The sequence below is a fragment of the Anser brachyrhynchus genome (genome assembly GCF_964034855.1).
Source record: "Anser brachyrhynchus genome assembly, chromosome: 1".
Lineage (NCBI taxonomy): Eukaryota > Metazoa > Chordata > Aves > Anseriformes > Anatidae > Anser > Anser brachyrhynchus.
Genome location: NC_137694.1, coordinates 55,500,986 through 55,518,708, shown reverse-complemented (window position 1 = coordinate 55,518,708; position 17,723 = coordinate 55,500,986). Strand labels below are relative to the sequence as shown.

The 17,723-nt window shown below is 61.3% G+C and overlaps 1 protein-coding gene across 1 annotated transcript; it reads left to right on the top strand.

Moving 5' to 3' along the window:
- The first annotated feature begins 11,255 nt into the window (after nucleotides 1–11,255).
- On the top strand, nucleotides 11,256–17,508 carry CDC42EP1 (CDC42 effector protein 1). The gene is made up of 3 exons (XM_080576792.1): nucleotides 11,256–11,519; nucleotides 14,202–15,036; nucleotides 15,616–17,508. Exons 2-3 carry the CDS (start codon nucleotides 14,598–14,600, stop codon nucleotides 16,419–16,421), a joined length of 1,245 nt encoding a protein of 414 aa, XP_080432918.1. The 5' UTR covers nucleotides 11,256–11,519; nucleotides 14,202–14,597; the 3' UTR covers nucleotides 16,422–17,508.
- The last annotated feature ends 215 nt before the right edge of the window (nucleotides 17,509–17,723 follow it).

Sequence of the window (17,723 nt, the reverse complement as noted above, 5' to 3'; positions counted from 1 at the left end):
GAGAGCTCCAGATCAGAGCCGGGGTGCTCCCGTGGTTTAAGGGCTCCAGGAATTACAGCCTGGCCACCCCTGGTGCGGAGCTGGTTCTGGACGGAGGGGGTTTCGAGCACAGGGAGAAAATAGGAGTGGTTGGATAAAAGCTCGGTCCAGGCCGAGAAGAGGTGCCACAGCCTTAATTTTGGCCCCCGGTCCCGAGCAGCGGGTGTGGGTGGAGCTGGGCGTGGAGGCACCCCCGGGGCAGGGTGACTGAGCCGTACCCGCGGCGTGCGGGGGCCTGCACCGCCGGCCTGACCCTGCACAGGGCTGCCCGGCTGGGGGAAACTGCCAGGAACCTTCCTCGTCCCCATTCCGAGCGGCCACAGCCGTCCAGGAGCGGGGCTGGAGCATCCCAGCAGGCACACGTGGCTTAGCCCCTGCCACGGACCCCGTTGCCCAAAGCCGTGCCGTGCCACTGGGACCACGAGGGGTCTGGCAGAGGTGGAAACCACAGAAGCCAAAGTGTAAAACAAGCTCCAAGCATGAACCAGACCGCCCGCCCTAAAGGAGCTGTAGGGTTCCCACTGGACCCAAAAGGAACATCTCGGATGGTTTCTCCTCCAGGGGCCAACGCATCCCCTCCAGACCCCGCGGGGATCCTGCACCGGCTTCAGCAAAGCGGTCGTGGGGGAGGGAGGCCCTAGCAAGCCCACTTCCCCATGCTGCTGTGCTCTTAGCAAGCACAACCACCACCTGAGACCAGCTTTGAGACTCGCTCCCCAAATTTTCCTCCACTCACCACACGGCTTCACAGCCCTTGTGTGCAAACACCGTGCACACGCAGGGCTTTTGGCAAACGCCCCCTCTGCTTGCAAGGCACCCGTCCCACCCGCTGCCACCCCGAGCGTATGAATTCGCTGCTGACTCATCCTCCCTGCAAGGGATCCCAACAGCTGCCTTCCTCTCCCCTTTGCCCAGCTCCCCCCCCCCAAAGGCAGGACGCAGAGACCACCAGCCGGGCTCTCCGGGCAGGACGCGGCTCCATCTCCAGCCCTTACCTCCAGCTGTAAATGGGTGATCAAAAACAAGCAGGAGCAAGGCTGCCTGCAGGGAACGACTTCTGACTCAAGCCATGTCAATGTCTTCCTGCTAGTTATTCTCTTGCAAACAGCCCGGGTCTAGTGAAAAGATTTCCTGAGCAGGATATTACACGGCGATGGAAGGCGAGATCTTTGCAGTGACGATAAAAGCCCCAAACGGGCTTGGTTTCTCTCATTCACCCAGACAGGGACAAACTCAAGGCTGGTGTCAAGGAAACCTCTCCCTCCACCCTCCCCGACCTCACGGGCAGTAGCTGTGGTGCTTTGTGACTCAGAGCAAACCCAAAGCAGACACAGCGCTTCCCACATCAAGCCTTAGCTGTCGCTTTTGTTCCTGGAGGGGCTCTGAGCTGGGCAGGTGCCCCAGGACCAAAAGGCCACCCCTGAAGGCCCCCAGGCAGACAGCTCCTAAGCAGAAGGAGATGTCCTGTCCGTATTTTTTTTTTTGCCCAGGGAACGTGGGCACAGCAGTGAAGAGCTCTCCTTCTGGGGGAGAGCTGCGGTGGTACCAGACACCCCCAGTTTGTCACAGTGCCACCACAGCCAGGTCTCACGTTTCCGAATTAGCCCTATTGAGAGCAGCAGCTTCTGTGCTGATACAGCTGAGTTCACACCAGGAATGTCATCGTGCAGTGTTTGGGTGGGTTGGTGGTTTTTCGTTGTTGGCTTTTTGTTTTGGTTTTTTTTTTGTTTTTTTTTTGCTTTTTTTTTTTTCAACTCCTGACCAAAATAGTTGCACTGGTAAGACTTTCCAAACACCGCTGGCTCGCACAGGAAACCTATGACAGGCCAGCAAGCGGTGAGCCATGCGATGTTTCCACCGAGAGAGGAAGGGCTTAGCACATGGAGCCCACAAAGCCATGGGTTTTCGGCGGCGTCTCGTGGTGTGGGGCTGACTGGTGGGCACCCTTGGAGGTAGGCGAGCTCCTGAAACCGCTTTAGAAAGGCCTGAGGTGGTGAAGGAATTAAATTCCTCATTGTGCGGATGAAATGCTGTCGGTATAAAGCTCAACAGATGGTGAGCTCAGATGCGTTGTAAAATCCTGCCTATGTTCTGCCTATGTTACAAGCCTGCCCTGAAGCATCTTACCTACACGGTAACATGAAGTGGTCACAATGTTTTCAATAAAATACCTCTTTTTGTGCTTTTTTTCCCCATCAAACTGTGTTATTTTCCTCACAGCTGAGTGATTTGCAAAGACATATCTTCTGATGAAGTTTTAGGGGGGAGTTTTGCTAAAGTCCCTGGTGCTCTCTCTGGTCAAGTCTAGGAAGAAAGTCCAAAACACAGCCCCCCCCCCCCCCAAACTTTCCCTCTCTTTATTAGCTGTCGCAACGCATATCTCTGTGTCACAAAACCTCTCCACAGCGTTGTTCCCACGTGGAACAAAAACAAGCGCTGAAAGCTCAGAAGATGTGAAACAGATTTCTCAACTCCAGCCTGGTCTGAGCAGCTCACACACTCACACCAGGTTAGATAGCACACACAAAAAGACACTTTTATTTTTCCTATTGACACTAACCAAGCTCAGAGTTTATATTAACAGCCTTCGCAAGGGCTCTGACTGCCTGCTCATCCCCCTGATGCCTTCCAGAGCCACGACAGGCCAACAGCGGCTCCATGGTGGTGTAGGTGACTGCAGAAGGGGAGGAACAAGCCCCCCGGAAAGGATGAGCGGCCCTCATGGCAGGAAGAAAATGCACATAAATGTGTGTGGAGATAGGAAAACAAGTGAATGTTTCCTTCAGTATTCCTCCCCCTCGTGCACTACGCCCATTGCCTGGAGCTAAAGGAGGCAGAAGCATGTGGGAGCTCCTTGGGATGGTATCGGCAGCACATCTCCGTCCTCATCAGGGCATCCAGGGGTGGGGGGTGGCAAGTGAGAGTTGAATTAGAGCAGGCTCATGGGATTCAAGTCCCTAAAGCCCCTTCCTCACTCCGAAGCTGCCTGACTGCCCATGGCCAAGGGCCTCAGCCAACAGGGCTGAGACTGGAAGTCTCCTCGCATGCCTCTCCCACCTCAGCCCTGCTCCCAGTTGCCTTACCCCAGCAATAAGGGAAGGGTCCCAGAGAGGGAACAGGGAAGTGGTTGAGTCTCCATCCCTGGAGGTCTTTAAAAGACGTTTAGATGTAGAGCTTAGGGATATGGTTTAGTGGAGGTCTTGTTAGTGTTAGGTCAGAGGTTGGACTCGGTGATCTTGGAGGCCTCTTCCAACCCAGGTAATTCTGTGATTCTGTGACCCCAACTGCATTTTAATTGCAGCAGGCAGCAGCTTGCTCGCCAAAGCCACCCAGTGCTTTCCTTGCATGCTGAGGCTGCGGCCACCAGAGGTCAATGTGGCCACATCAACCTCAACCAGCTGCTGGGTGCCGCACGCAACCCCTTTGGAACAGAAACGTGGAGCAGGTACTGCTTTCCACCTCTCCGGAAATAATTTTGGGGTAGATTTGCATGTGAGCCAACATTCAAAGCATTCATCACGATGTGGCTTTGGCATTATCCTGAAAAACGGGGCTTGTGAATGATGTCCCCAACAAGCATCTTGCAAGCACTCTGCATTGAGACCCTGTCCCTTGCCTACAGTCCCGCAGAACCCCGCAAGTGCTCCAGCCTCTCCAGGCATGTGTCCTGCTGCAGCTTTCTGTGTCACTGGGGTGATTCACACCAGCCTCAGACCTGCCTGGTTAGCAATAGATGGAAACGGGCTGTCTGTCCTCCCCCGACTCCAGCTCCTCCCCAGGGCACGAGGTCTGTCCCAGTGAAGGTCTGCCACGAACCCAGGCTGGCCGACCAAAACGAGCAGCTCACCTGCAGCCAGAGGAGGGCAAATCTGTATGATGAGGGTCATCAATCTATATCAGATGTAGGCAGGGAGGATGGCACTGTGCAGAACATAAATTTCCCCTATGCCCCCTTCAGCAGAGCTCCAACTCTAGCTGGAGCTACGTAGGTGCCCGATGTAGGGGAAGCTCCCCAAAGCTCTCTGCTGCTACAATATTTGGGGCTTTGAGTGCATGGGCTGCCGATGTAGATGGGAAGGCGTGTTGGCTTTTCTCCCTGCAACCCATCCAAGCTCCAGCAGTGTGCCACCACCACTTGTAACACTGCTCCAGAGCCATAGGGTGGCACCACGCCACCGTCCAACCCCTTGGGGGAGGAGGTGGCTGGGGAAGTGCCAGGGCAAAGCCCCAAAGCTTTGGGTCAGCGTGGCCTCGTTGCTGGAGCCCTTGCACAGGACGTGGGGAGCCAAGGGCTGCACCCGTTCCTGCCACGCAGACCTGCCAGGGCTCCTTGCTCCTTGCTGCTGAGGCCCTTCCCAAGCCTTTCCACGCCAGAGATGTTGTACCCACGCCAACTCCACCTCTAAAGGGGCCGTGACTCCCCTTTTCTCCCATTAGTGCTACCTGGTGGGTTGTGCTCTCCCCGGGCATCTGCTGGACGTGGAGTTGCAAAACCCACCCCTCAACCCACGTCCAGTACAGCCAAGGGCTACCAAGCTGAGATCTGGCAAGTTTGGTGCAGATGTGACCAAAGCCAGGGCGGTTTGGTGCCCGAGGTGAAGGCACAGCATCTGGGACCTTATTTCCTCCTCCACGTACCACCAGGGCCGCTACAGATGCCCTGCAGGATGCGGCCCTAGATGCTCCGGGAGACCCTGCGGCCCTTCTGCCCACTGCATGGGCTGCGTGCTGGAGCCTTCGTGGGTAAATGTGTCATTTGAATGCTTCCCCTACGCATTCCTCCATGTCTGGTGTTCCCATAGCCGACATACATATGTATAATATTTATATATACATCCAGCTGCCTCCCTGACTCACCCCCAGCACCACTTGGCCCTTCAGACCATCCCGCGGAGACCAGCATTATCCGAGACCCGGGGACAAGCCCTTTGTCAGCTCCGGCAGCCACGGGAGGAATCAGAGGCTGGGATGCAGAAGGAGCCGTGCCTCGCTTCCCGGGGAGCCAGCCCCAGCCTTCCCCCTCCAGCTGACCCCCACAGCCCCGGCCTCCGCGCTGCGGGAGCTGGGTGCCCTGGGAAGGAGCCGAGCCTTGCCGCGGGGATGCAATCCCCGGCACTCGCTGGAGCCCGCCCAAGAGCGAGGCGCTTTCCAAGCCCTTTCCCTTTCTCGGGGGTCTGTTAGTCACATAAACAGGAAAAGCCTGGCGCTCTCTCCCCCCCCCCCCCCCCACTCCAGTGTGATGCAAGCCCCTGCGCCGGGCGGCTGGCCCCGCGGGAGGAGCTGCCGCCGGCCCCTGACCTCCAGGCTCCGCGTTTCCTGCGGCAGCCAAGGAGGGAGACGAGGCCCCTTCTTCCAGACGCTGGGGCTGGGCATAAAGGGGCCTCTGCGGGCCAGCCCCTGGGAGGAGAGGTCGTAGCCAACCTTCTCCAGCAGCCTGAGGGATGCAGAGGTGCCAGATGCCCTTACAGAGGTCGGAGCATCCCCGGGACCCCAAGCACCCCAAGCGAGGGGAGCGCAGCCAAAATGAGAGGGCGAGCGCCGCTCTCCAGCCCCGGCCCTGCAAACCCTTCTTTTATCTCCTGGCACTTATTTCTGGAAGCTCTGCGGTGTTCCCTCCTAAAACCAAAGGCATCCGCGCTGGGCTGGGAGGGCGTGCGTGCAAGAGCGGGGCGCAGCCACTCCTCCAGTTCATGCTGGCCCTTGCAGAGCGCCGTGCTGCTAACCCTCATCAGAGCCAGATCTCAGGAGGGGAGAAAAAACCCAGCCTTGCTGCAAGCCGTCGGGATGAGAGGCAGATTCCCGTCCCCGGGTCCCCGTCTGTGCTTTCCCACCGGGCTCTGTGCCAGCCCTGGCTCGTAAAAGCCCCGGTGGGCAGCCAGAGGTGATGCCGTGGTGCCAGCTCCCGAGTGCCTGGCAGGAGGTGCCGGATGCTGGAGGAGAGCGGGCAGGGCAGGATGGCATCCCGAATCGAGTCCTCTCGCATGCCTCGGCGCTGACTTCCACTCTGCCCTGGAATGCGCCCGGCAGCAGCATGTGGGAAAGTGGAGTCAGCAGAGACCTTGGATGTGTCAGCTCCCATCTGAGTAAACAAGAGGAGCCCTGGCAAGCGTTCAGCCCCAAGCATCCGAGACCTTGAGAAGGGGTCTGGAGACGGGGAGGTGCTTCTTTCCCCTCCTTGCTCAGCCCCTGCGAAACATCCCCTAACCTCTGCCCCACCTCAGGTGCTAGCACCATCTCCTCGTACCCCTACCTCGTACGCCCGGAGAAATAATGGCCAGGGAGAAAGGCAGTTCCAGCACTGGGGGTGGATCGAACAGCCTGGGAGAGACGGTGCCATGGGAAGACGAGGAGGGTCTGGGGCAGAGAGGGACACGGCAGCTCCCAGCACCGAGGGCGGAAAGGAACACCTCCCTGGCTGCAGCTGGGGGCATTCCCACTGCGGGATGCCAAATCCCTTCACACACCATCCCCGCAGGTTTTATAGGGTCAAGGACAAGCTAGCGGTTGCCCCAGAGCTGGCTGCAGACACGCTCCCACCTCTCGCTGGGTGTTGGTGCCTCCATCACCTCCTCCAGAGGGTGCACCTACACGAGACCACCCCACTCCCCTCCACCCAGGAGCCTGGTTTGGGGCGAGGGACACAGCAGGAAAGAGGGACGGGCTGGGGAAGGCACCCCACGTCCCACCAGCTCTCCTGGCATCGCCCCCCACCGTCTCCTCAGGGCGGCCGAGGCCGTGCCGCCTCCTGGCCGGGGGCCCGCGTCCCCTATCGCTGCTGGCCAGGCGCTGACGCCGAGAGAATGAGCCATTGTTTCCCAGCCCCGCGGCCTCTTCCTGTCCCCGTAGGGCCCAGAGACAAACAAAAGCGGAGCCAGACGCTTTGGGGAGGAGGCCGGGCCTGCTCCCCTCCTCCAGATCCCGCAGCAGCCCCGCAGGCAGGCAGGCAGGCAGACAGACGGATGCCCGCCTTGGGGGAATGGGCAGGGACACCCCTATTTTTAGCCGCCTCTGCACCCCACCCCCTTCCTTCCGTGGCCAAAAATACGCGGGCTGGATGGACAGGCAAAATCATTAAGATTAAAGAGTCGTCCAGGCCCTGCTTCCACCCACTCCCCTGTCTTGCGCCTCGTCCCTTGGACCAGGACAGGTTCCTCACACGTGGTAATGCCTTCACCCCAGGGATGACTTCTCTCCTCATCCCCACCCCTCCTTCCCTGTATCCATGCATCGTGGGACATGGATCCTACAGGGAGGGAAAATTATGTCTGAACCCCCCCCCCATCGAGTTCCTCCTACACCTCTGCAGGGTTTGTGAAGAGGAACTGGAGAATCAAGTGGTGGGAGACACCATATCCATATTTACATCGATATTTGCATCTCCTTTCCCAGCGCCCAGAATCACGGGGGTGTTCCCAGGCCACAAGTTCCAGGGTTGCTTCTGCTTTATGCAGCATGCCCCCAGCCTGCTCCCAGCCGTGTCCCAAAGCAGCCTTTCCCTCCCGTCCGTGCCAGGGGAGCACAGACTTGGGGTCTGCATCTCCCTCCGCCCTTCCAAACCCCTACACCTGCGGCACTGCAAGCAGGACAAGCACACAAGGAGAAAGCCACGGGGGAGAGGAGGAAGGAGCACAAAAACATTCGGGATAGGAGGAGATGGGCAGAGGGAGGAGAGGCAGTTTGCCAGCAAGCCTGGGAATTCATCCCTACCTCCTCCTGGGCTTTGGCAAACCCCAAGGCTTCGCATTCCCAGCCCAGGTCCCCTGGGAAAAGCATCCCCTCCTTCGCAAAGCCCACAGGCAGGACGTGGTTGCTCCCATTCCCTCGGCCTCCCACTGCTCCAGAGCAGGGGAAAATCAGAAATAGGCTCTTAAAACGTCCCACCCCTCTTCCCAGCATCATCACCGCATGCAGGGGTTATGGGGACGGTGTGGGGACCTGCAGCACGGCCCCGTGGGGTGCCACCAGAGGGGAAATCGCCCACAAAGCTGCCAGGAGAGCGATGGGCAGAAGCTGAAAGGCACCACGCAGGATTTGTCCATCACCCACAGCGGGGCGAGGGAACCTGGACCCACACCGGGACGCGCGGCGGGGCAGGGACCCCCCCGGCCCCTCTGTGACAGCGGGGGGCTGCCGGCAGCGCCTCCCAGCCCTCGCGGTATGCGGCCGCCGCGAGGAGAATGGAAACATCTGGAAGTCGCCCGCAAACGAGCGGCGCTCCCAGTTAATGAGGAAATATGAGCTGGGGAGCCTGGGCAGCAACAGGATATCTGCCGCTCGTGCGCCGAGCGGGCGCCCCTTCCCGCCTGCCCGCCCCTCCGCCCTCCATCCCCGGGGAAATTTCCAGGGATGGGGGTCCTGTCCCTGAGCTGGGGTGTCCCCGCCACATCCCCCCAGGCACGGGAGAAAGGAAGAAAAGGGATTTTTCTTCCCCAAAGGAAGTCCTGCAGCCCCTCTTCGCCCCGTGGGGCTGCAAAGCAAAATGGGAGGAAGGAACATCCTGGGGTCCTTTGCTGCCCCCTCCACCATGCTAGGAGCTGGGCTCCCCCAGTTTCCCCCACCCCTCGCTCCTTCCCTGTCGCACCCAGCGACACCTAAGTCCTGCAAGGCTCTTCTCTGAGGGCCGGGAAGAAGGGGGGCTGATTTGCTCAGCCCCATCTTTGATGTTGCAGGAATCAAAGCGAGCAGCGCCGTCACCTGCGGGAGCTGCGGGGCCACCCATCTGCTCCGATGATAAGCCCGATAGCCGGTCTCTCCGCGATGGCTAGACTGGTCCCGCTGCCCGGGGGGGGGGGGGGGGTGAGGCTGCAGACGGATGAAAGGCGGGGGTGACTCAGGGTAAATGAGGCAGCTGGGCGTCTGGGGCGCTGGGGCTGGGAGGGGTCCAGCCATTAGCTATTGCCCAGGGCACCCACGGGCGCTGCAGTGGCTCTGCAAGACCATCCAGACCCACAGCATCCCTCGCAGGGACAGCCAAGGCAGAAGGACAACACGAGGAGGGGCCGGGAGGTAGGGTTTTATGGATTCGGTGTCACGCAGGGGTCTAGGAACTACACTGCCCAGGTGAGGGTGTAGCCCGTGAGGCTGATCCACCTCCCATGGCCAGGGTGGATGCTGAGTCCCAGAGCCGGCGTATATATACCCTGGAGGGCTCCAACCCGCTCAACGCCATCCCCGAAGGGATAAAACCTGACAGCCTGGCTCTGGGAGGGTTGAGAAGAGGGGGGTTTCCAGAGGCTTTCCTGGAAATGGAGCAAGCCCTGGCCCAGTATGCAAAGATGCTCTGAGCACGGGCAAGGAGGAGGAGGAGAAGGAGGAGGAGAAAGAGAAGGAGGAGAAAGAGGAGGAGGAGCAGGCGACCCACAACGAGCAGCAGATCGTGGCCCCTGCCCCATCTGGAAGAGATTTGTTCTGCATTCCCCGGCAGAGGCGGCTGCCTTCATTCCCCGCCGCAGCCCCCACTGCAGGGCACCGGGACAGGGATGGGGATAGAGATACCCCGGCAGGCTGCAGATGGAGAAGTGCTGAAGAATGGGTCTGTCCCAGCCTCTCCCACCACCCCGCTGGCTTCCTCTGGGCGGGACACATGAGAAAAAGGTGCCTCCTATAGCCCTGGCAAGCTGGGAGGATGGAGGTCGTGGTTTCTCCTTTTCCCACTGGTGGCGCAGCTCTGTCCACTTCAGCCCTGAGTTCCCATCTCAATCCAAGATGCAGACCTGCTAGAAGTAGGTCTGGACTAAAATGCACAAGGCTTGTGCTTGTCTTCACCATCATATTTGGCTTCCACGGAAGGCAGAAAAGGCAACTACCCCATTTCACAGGGGAGCAGCCTGGGGCTGAGAGGCTGACGATGTGCCAAAACCCTACTGCAAGCCTCCGAGCGAAGAGGAAAGCACCAAGCTGGTCTGCTGGAAAGTGGCACAGAGCCTGCCTCCAGCAAACAGCTTCCCCTCCTTCTCTCAAGTAGCACACACGCCAAAATCCAGCTTGGGGTTACTCCTTGGGAAGGATAATCCTCAAGAAGCAAGCATTCCAGGAGATGTTCAAGCAAAATAAGACCTTCTACCAGCAGTGGTGGTCCTGGGGTGAGCAGCAGCGGTGAGAAGCCATGGCCGACTCCTTTCCAGAAGTGAGCAGAACCTGAGCTGAGCTGGATGACCAAGGACACGGTGCCCGTCCTGCCCAGGGCACCTCGGCAGGGCCACCCGAGCCGAGCAAGAGGCCAGGCTCCATTTTGACATCTCCTCCGCAGACATCTTGTCATCCCTTCATCCAGGCCCTGCTCAACCCCAACAAGTCTCATCTCGCCTCCACCAACGGAGACACCTCCCTTCTCCTCCACAGGGCCACGAACAGTGCTTGTGTCTGGCCGAACACCCCCGGCAGAGCCTCCGAGCCTCATCTCCAGGCCACGGGGTCACCAGTGACACTGGCAATGCTGTGCCCACCAGCAGGTTGCCCCCCGGTGGCACTGATAAGGGACCGTCAAGGAACAAAGCGTGATGCCAGAGGGATGCAGTGTCCCATGGGTGGGCAGAAGCTCATAGCATGAAGGAGCAGAGCACCTCCTTGAACCTACCACAGTGCCTCTGACATAACACTTGTCCTGACCCTGTAATGCTTGTCCTGACCCCATAACGCTTGTTTTGAATCCGTAATGCTTGTCCTGACCCTGTAATGCTTGTCCTGACCTCATATTTCTTGTCCTGAGCCTGTGGTACCTATCTGACCCACACTGCCTTCAGAGAGGCTTCTACCCCACCAACACTCACCCTACACCACCCATGGGTCCTGGCGTGACTGTGCACCCCCAGGCTTGGGGTCCCTCTCCCCATTCGAGTCGGCAGCGCTGTACCGTGGGCGCTGGGGGCTTCCCATCCGACACAGGCTGGGACAACCCCGTGTTATTACCAGGGCTTTCACACACATCACGCAAAGTCCTTTCCTTCTGCCCGGTTTTCCCAACAAGCTTAGCAGAGACCTGGCTTTTCCCCTTCCCCCAAATTCGCTGAAGAAAGAGAGCGGGGCAAGCAGGAGGCAGCCCAGCGCCGGAGGAAGGGAAATGGCACTGGGGAAGTGGGGCGGGGAGCCGGGGGGGGGAAGGCAGAGAAGTTCCTGAAGTTTTCTGTCCTGGATAGTTGGAATAAATCTCATTTTCTCCGGTCTCCGTGCCGGGGCGAGGATTGGCTCGGCGGTGCCGCAGCCCGCCCCCTCCTTCCCGCGTCCCCTCCCCGCCAGCTTCGCTCCCTCGCTCCCGTGGCACCGGGGCGTCAGGCACCCAAAGAGCAGCCTTGGGGAGCCAGCCTTGGGGGGGACAGGCGTGGGAAAAGGGGGGGCACGCATCCCCTTCCCTTTCCCCGCTGGGACGCACCGCCGCTTGCCCTCCCAGCCGGCTGGAGGGGCGCGCAGGGAGCGTCTCCCAACTTTTCGGCCAGAGGACGGGACAAAAAAAAACACAAAAAAGTCGCCCCGGTTCGTAAGAGGTAAAGCCTGAAAGTTTTGATTTCGACGTGCGGAGAGCTGGAGGGTGTTTCGGAGGGGAAGGGAAGGGAGGGGGGAGAGGGCGGTAAGAGGGGGAACAAGGAGGTGGGAGAAGCGGGAGGGGTGGCAAGGCGAGGGAGACGGGGAGGATGTGGAAGAAGAAAGGCAGAAGAAGGCAGGAATGCGACGAGAAACAGGGAGGAAATAAGGGAAAGCGGGAGCGAGGAAAGGGGAGTGAGGAGAGGAACGGGACAAGGAGAGGGCCCCGAGGATGGGGGAAAGGAGCAGGGTGCCCTCCCGCTGCTACCGCCCTCACCCAGCTCTGAACACCCCAGGGAGCCACAATTTTGGGGTGTCGGAGCATGAGAGGGAGCAGGGAGGGGATGGCTTTAAACTGCATGGAGCGCCAGCCTCCTTCCACATCCCAGGGTGCCTGCTTGGAAAAATACCCTCATTACAGGCAGAGATATAAATATATATATATAGCAGCAGGCAGCTCGGGAGCTGGACTCGGGCTTGTCCACCCACTGCCCGGCACCGCTCCAGGACTGCTGAGGGAGCCCCAGCCCGGCCCATCGCCCCCTTCCCACCCAAAACCCCGCTCCTGACGGCTTCCCCCGTCCCAGAACAAAGTGAGAAGCCGGCGGAGCCTCTGCCTCTCCTCCTCCTCCTGCGGGGAGAGGGAGATTTGGGGCACTCGGAGATTTTCGGAAGGCTTGGAAAGGCTTCCCGGCCGCCCACAGCTATTTCCAACCCTTGTCGAGACCACCCCAAACATCTCCTCTCCCTCTTCGGAGAGTGTCCCCGTGGGGTGTGTGCAAGAAGGAGGGGTTGGGGGGGGCTGGGGGGGGGGGGGGGAGAAGAGGCTGCTTTCAGCAGCTCCAGCCAACGAGACATCTGGATTATTTCCCCCCCATCCTCCCTCCCTTGCTGGTTTCCGTTCTTCCCAGCGAGCAGAGCAGCCCCGGCCATTCCTGGCGAGTGGAAAACCAGTGGAAACCAGCTCGGCTTCGGGGGGGACACGGGGGAGGCCGGGGAGGGAGGAGGAGGCTCCCAGCCCTCGAGGCAAGGGGGCTTCCTGCAGGAGGGGAGAGGGTGACGGGGAAGGGAAGGTGGGCAGGCGGACAGACGGCCGGCCGGCCAGACAGGGGTCCCCTCGCCTAGTGGAGGAAAGGAGAGCGCGGGTCAGCCTTTGCCCCGAGAATCACGAGCTCGGAGCAGCACGCTTGGGCAGAGGGAGGGCAGAGACACAGCGGGGGCAGAGGGGAGGAGGAAAAAGGGCTGGCACCATCCACCCCCTTCCCCAGGAGCAGCAGGGAAGAGCTGAGGGTCCCCATGGGGGTCCACAGGGCAGCCCGGGCCTACGGGGCAGGGGGATTCCTCCCCTCCCAGCCCTATGGCTTGTGCCAGGGGGGGATCCTGCCCCCACGCCGTCCTCCCACCCCAAATCTGCCACGTGCCCGGCGTGTCCCAGCCTCGAGGCTTTGCACAGACGCAGGCAGAGAGAGCCATGGGGCTGGGGGGCCGGCAGGAAGCGAGGCTGCCACCATCCTGTGGCCCTGCCACCGTCCTGCGGCCCTGCCACCGCCACCAGGGGAGGCAGCCAATGGTGGCGGCCTCCGCGGGGGGAGGTTTGTTTTCCCTTCCCAGGCATTAACCCCCGGCAGATAAGAGGGGCCCTGGGTGAGCAAACAAGGCCAGGGCAAGGCAAAAAAACGTGTGCGTTCTGCCAGGAGAGCAGCCCGATGCCCAGGCCTCCCCCTTGGCAGAGCCTTTGCCTCCCGGGCACTTGCTCCAAGGTGACCCAGGGACACTGAGGGGAGGCAGGCAGCGTGGCGGGGGGAGACTGGTGGAGACACGCAGCAATGGGGGTCCAGACACACAAGGACTGAGGGACAGGGGGGCTTGTGCATCCTTTCGGCCTCCTGTCCCCTCCTGATGACAGGACCCAGCTCTATTCTCAACCCCCAGCCCTTGAGCCCGGGGAGGGACATGTCCCCACAGCCTTCACGGACCCAGCAGTGCCGCGGGAGGGCACCCACACCGCTGATGCTCTGCGGTGCCCCCAACCTTCTCCCTTCCCCAACCCACTCTTGCAACACACGCCGCCGGGGACGTGCAGATCCCTCCCCGCTGTCCCGTTCCCACAGAGAGGCCACATGGCCCCGCGGTCATCGCCCTGCCACCGCCTCCCCGCCTATCCCCCAGCACCCGCCTGCCTCCCCCCGCCATGCCCGGGTGCTCCACGCTGCATTCACGCCCTGGCAAAGCACCTGGGGATCCAGGCAGGGGAGGACAAACAACCCAATACACGAATATTGCATTTTTCCCTTCCCCTCCTCCCTGAGAACCACACCGTCCCGGGCCTCACCCTCTCCTGAAGGGTTCGTCTGAATAACGAGGAGCAGGGAGAGGTTCCTCACCCCAGGAGGGCGGCGTGGGGCAGGGCACGGGATTGCAGCGGGCGGAGGGAAGGGCACGTGCTTGGGGACGCTTTTCCTTCCACCCCAAAAGGAGCACCGGGAAAGGGACACAGCTGGGGACAGTCCCCCCAGCACTGCTCGTGCTCCCATTTTAACCTCACCGCCCCCAGGACCACCCAGCTCCGCCATTCCTGGGATTACAGCTGGCGAGATTGGGAAAATCCTCTTTGAGGGCTTCACCTTCCCGCTTGTTTTCTTTAGGGGACTGAGACACTTAACCTGCCACCCATCTGTGAACCAGCTCCTGCAGCAGAAGACATCGGATCAGCCCCAGAGGCAGCTTCCAGCAGCACCCAGGGTGACCACAGACCCCTGTGGACACATCTGTGCCACCACCGTCCCTCCCTGGGTGAGGGAGCAGCACCCACCGCTCCTCGGGAGGACCCGTCCCCACCAAGGCCACCAACTGCTGCGACATCCCCACTCTGGGTGACCCCATGAGCGTTACGTAGGCCCACCACTGCCACCAGATCAAAGCCAAGGCGAAGCGAGCTGTTTCCCCCGGTGATGGGGATGCCAGGGATGTGACAGGCCACTCCGGCACCAGAGGCTAGTTTTTTTTGGGTTTCAGCAGGCGAGGGGACGAGGAGGTTCAAGATGAGCCTGGGGAAGCTGCCGGTGCTCAGCTGGGTGTCGGGCTCCCACGGCAAGCGGCGGCTGAAGTCGGAGCTGACGCCGGACATGATCAGCCCGCCGCTCGGGGACTTTCGGCACACCATGCACGTGGGGCGCGGCGGGGACGTGTTCGGGGACACCTCCTTCCTCAGCAACCACGGCGGGACCGAGACAACCAAAGCCAACAACTTCTTCACCCGGACGCTGCGGCACGTCCGACGGACACCGCTGAGGAGCCGGGGCAGCGGGAGCCAGGTGGTGGCATCGCCCGAACCGCCCGCCATCTCGCCCATCATCAAGAACGCCGTGTCGCTGCCGCAGCTCAACGAGGGGACGTATGACGGCGGCGGTGGAGGTTTGACCAGCAAGTTCTCCTTCAAAAGTGCCTCCAACAGCTTCTCCAAAACGCACCAGGCCTACGGTGAGTGGAGCACGGGGCGGGGGGTGGTGCCCAGGCACCCCCGTGTCCCCTCAGCCCCATGGCTCCCCCGTGAGCAGCCCCCCTGGGACAGGAGGGTGGGATGGGTGGGACAGGACAGCTGGGTGGCTCTTTAGTCTCAGCATGAGGCTGTCACTCTGCTCTTCACCAGAGGCTGTGGCAGAAGGTCTCAGGAGGGTCTGGGGGAGCCCACAGCGGCCAGAGGGGACGTGGCTGGGCTCAGAGGGAAAGGCAAGCCGAGACAATGCTGCCATCTCCTGGTCCCGCCTGCCTGGCTCCGTCCTTGCTGGCGTCTTACCAAGCTTGGTGCCCATCTGGAGGCTTCTGCTCAGCTCTGGGTTGGAGATGTCCATCCCCGAGCTGCAGCGGTGGGATGCCACTGCTCGCTGGGCCTCACAAGCCCAGGACCAGTGGACCCAGTAAGGGGATGAAACCTGGCCTGGCCTTTAGGGACCAGTGCCACCGGCCTGCACCAATTCAGTGGCAGCGTCCCTTGTCCCATGGACATGTAAGACCGTTGCACCCTAGCTGTGCTCACCAGCCATCGTTTTTGCCTTGCAGGGCTGGAGTCTGGATTTTGCACCATCCCTCGCGTCCCTCGCCTGGAAAAGGCCCAGGAGAATACCTTCCCCGGGGAAGCAGAGCTCGCACGCTCGGACTCCCTGCTGTCCTTCCGCCTGGACCTGGGGCCCTCCCTCATGAGCGAGCTCCTCCAGGTGATGAGCTTCTCCGAAACCAACGGGAACGAGGCAGTGGAGAATGACCGAGACCTGCCCGGCAGCCGCACAGTCCCGCAGGGCGAGGGGACCGAGGATGGGGTCCCTCCAGGACCGGATGCATCCCATGGAGAGGTGAAGGCAACGTCCAGCTTCTGGGACCGCTCCGGGCAGGCCAGCTCGCTGCTGGGACTGTCTGTCCATGCCAACGGGGAGGCACACGCCATCGAGTGTGCCAGAGAGGACCCGGGCTGGGCTTCAGGGCCGGGGGCAGCACCCGGAGGGACGCTGTGGCAGGGGCACTGGAACGACTGCTCCATTGAGGCGGGAGAGTTTGAGCGGGCAGCCCAGGTCCTGGCTCGCCATTACGGGGGGACAAGCACCCCACGCAGCTCGGAGAAGGGCGAGGGTGCCCGGCAAGCCCGGACACAGGCCGCGTGGGAGAGCCCCAGCAGCAGCTTGTGGCGGTCGCAAGTGACAGCAGCAAGACGGTCCCCAGAGACCACCTGGAACCAAGGAGACAAGGAAGAAGAGGAGGAGGAGGCCGAGCTCCCCAGCCTGCAGGAGGGGTACAGTGGCACCCGGGGGGGCCGCAGCAATTCCTTCGAGTATGCCGACGAGGAGGAGGAGGACGATGAAGTCAAGGTGTGAAGGGCCATCCCTCCCATCACGGCTCCTCCCCCCAAGGACACTAATGCCGTGGTCTTCGCCCTCCTCCCCGTGCCCCACCGCCGGGTGGAGGTCAGACCTGGCAGGAGACCTGGCAGGAGACCTCCTCGCCTCTGGCTGAGGGCAGTGGGGTGCAGGGGGGGCAGGAGGAGACCCCATCTGCTGCCGGGCCCCCCAGGGTTGGCAGGGTGCTGCAGGGACAGGTGAGGGCTGTGCATCACAGTGCCCCGTGTTGCAGCCCTTCCCCGTCCTCATTAGGTGCCAAAGGGACATTCCCATGTGCCAAAGAACCCCCCGAGCCCCTTTCCACCCCATCCCGCATCCCCCCCAGCAAGCAAACGATGTGCTCAGGAACAAGGAGACCCGGAACAAGGAGACTCCCTCTCTGCAGCCATTCTTCCCCATCCTCGCCCCCTCTCCCTGTCCCCAGCGTGCTCACCCCTCTTCCCAGAGCGCCTGGTCCCAGGGGCACGCATGGAGGATGCTCGATGCCCCTCGCCGAGGTGACATGGCCACCCTGGGACAAGCGGCCCCCACGCTGCCCCACGTGCAAACTGGCACTCACAGAAGCGCCTTTGTGCCGCGGCGTGGAGCCGAGATGCTCGGGGGCTGAGGTCACCGGAGGGACCCTCACAGCACCCTCCTTGTTCTCCGGGACGGACGGGGGTGTGGGGCGGGGGGAGATGACGGCAAGTCACGCTCCCACGCAGCTCGCCGGCCGCCCGGTCCTTCTGCAGAATAAAGAGGCTCCGGCACGCGCGTGCTGTACGTGGGAGCCAGGCGGGCATTGCGGGCAGGTTAAGGGCAAGCCCACCTCCCTCGGCCCCCCCAGGCGGTGCCAACACATCCCCAGCTCTGGCCACCAGCACCCGGCAGGGCCACGCAGGATCAGCCTGCACCACCACTGTGCCGGGGGCTGGCTCTCAGGATGAGCTCCCCCTGCTCTCTGCTTCCCGAACCATAACACGAGCTCCAACCCGAAGACCCACGTCCGTGGAATAGCCTTTCTGCCTCCACTCTGTACCCTGTGCACTTATTATTGTCCTTATTAAAGCAGTTTTGATACTAACTTCTCTGGTGCCTCCCTCCCTCCCTCTGCTGCAGCGACCTTATCGTCCTCCCTCACCGCGTCTGCTGCTCTGGTCCCAGCCACAAAACACGCTGCCTCTGCTCCTTGCAGGATTTCGCAGCACCTCTGGGATTCCTGGATCCACCAGCCCAGCACTGTGACTAACACATGAAGCCAGCCCCTATTCACCTGGCACTACGTGGCACGAATGGCTC

Excerpts from the sequence above, each read along its gene's own strand:
- CDC42EP1 (XM_080576792.1), top strand. The coding sequence starts at position 14,598 with ATGAGCCTGGGGAAGCTGCCGGTGCTCAGCTGGGTGTCGGGCTCCCAC. Across the intron at positions 15,037-15,615 it reads CAAAACGCACCAGGCCTACG|GGCTGGAGTCTGGATTTTGC; the intron begins GTGAGTGGAGCA and ends TTTGCCTTGCAG.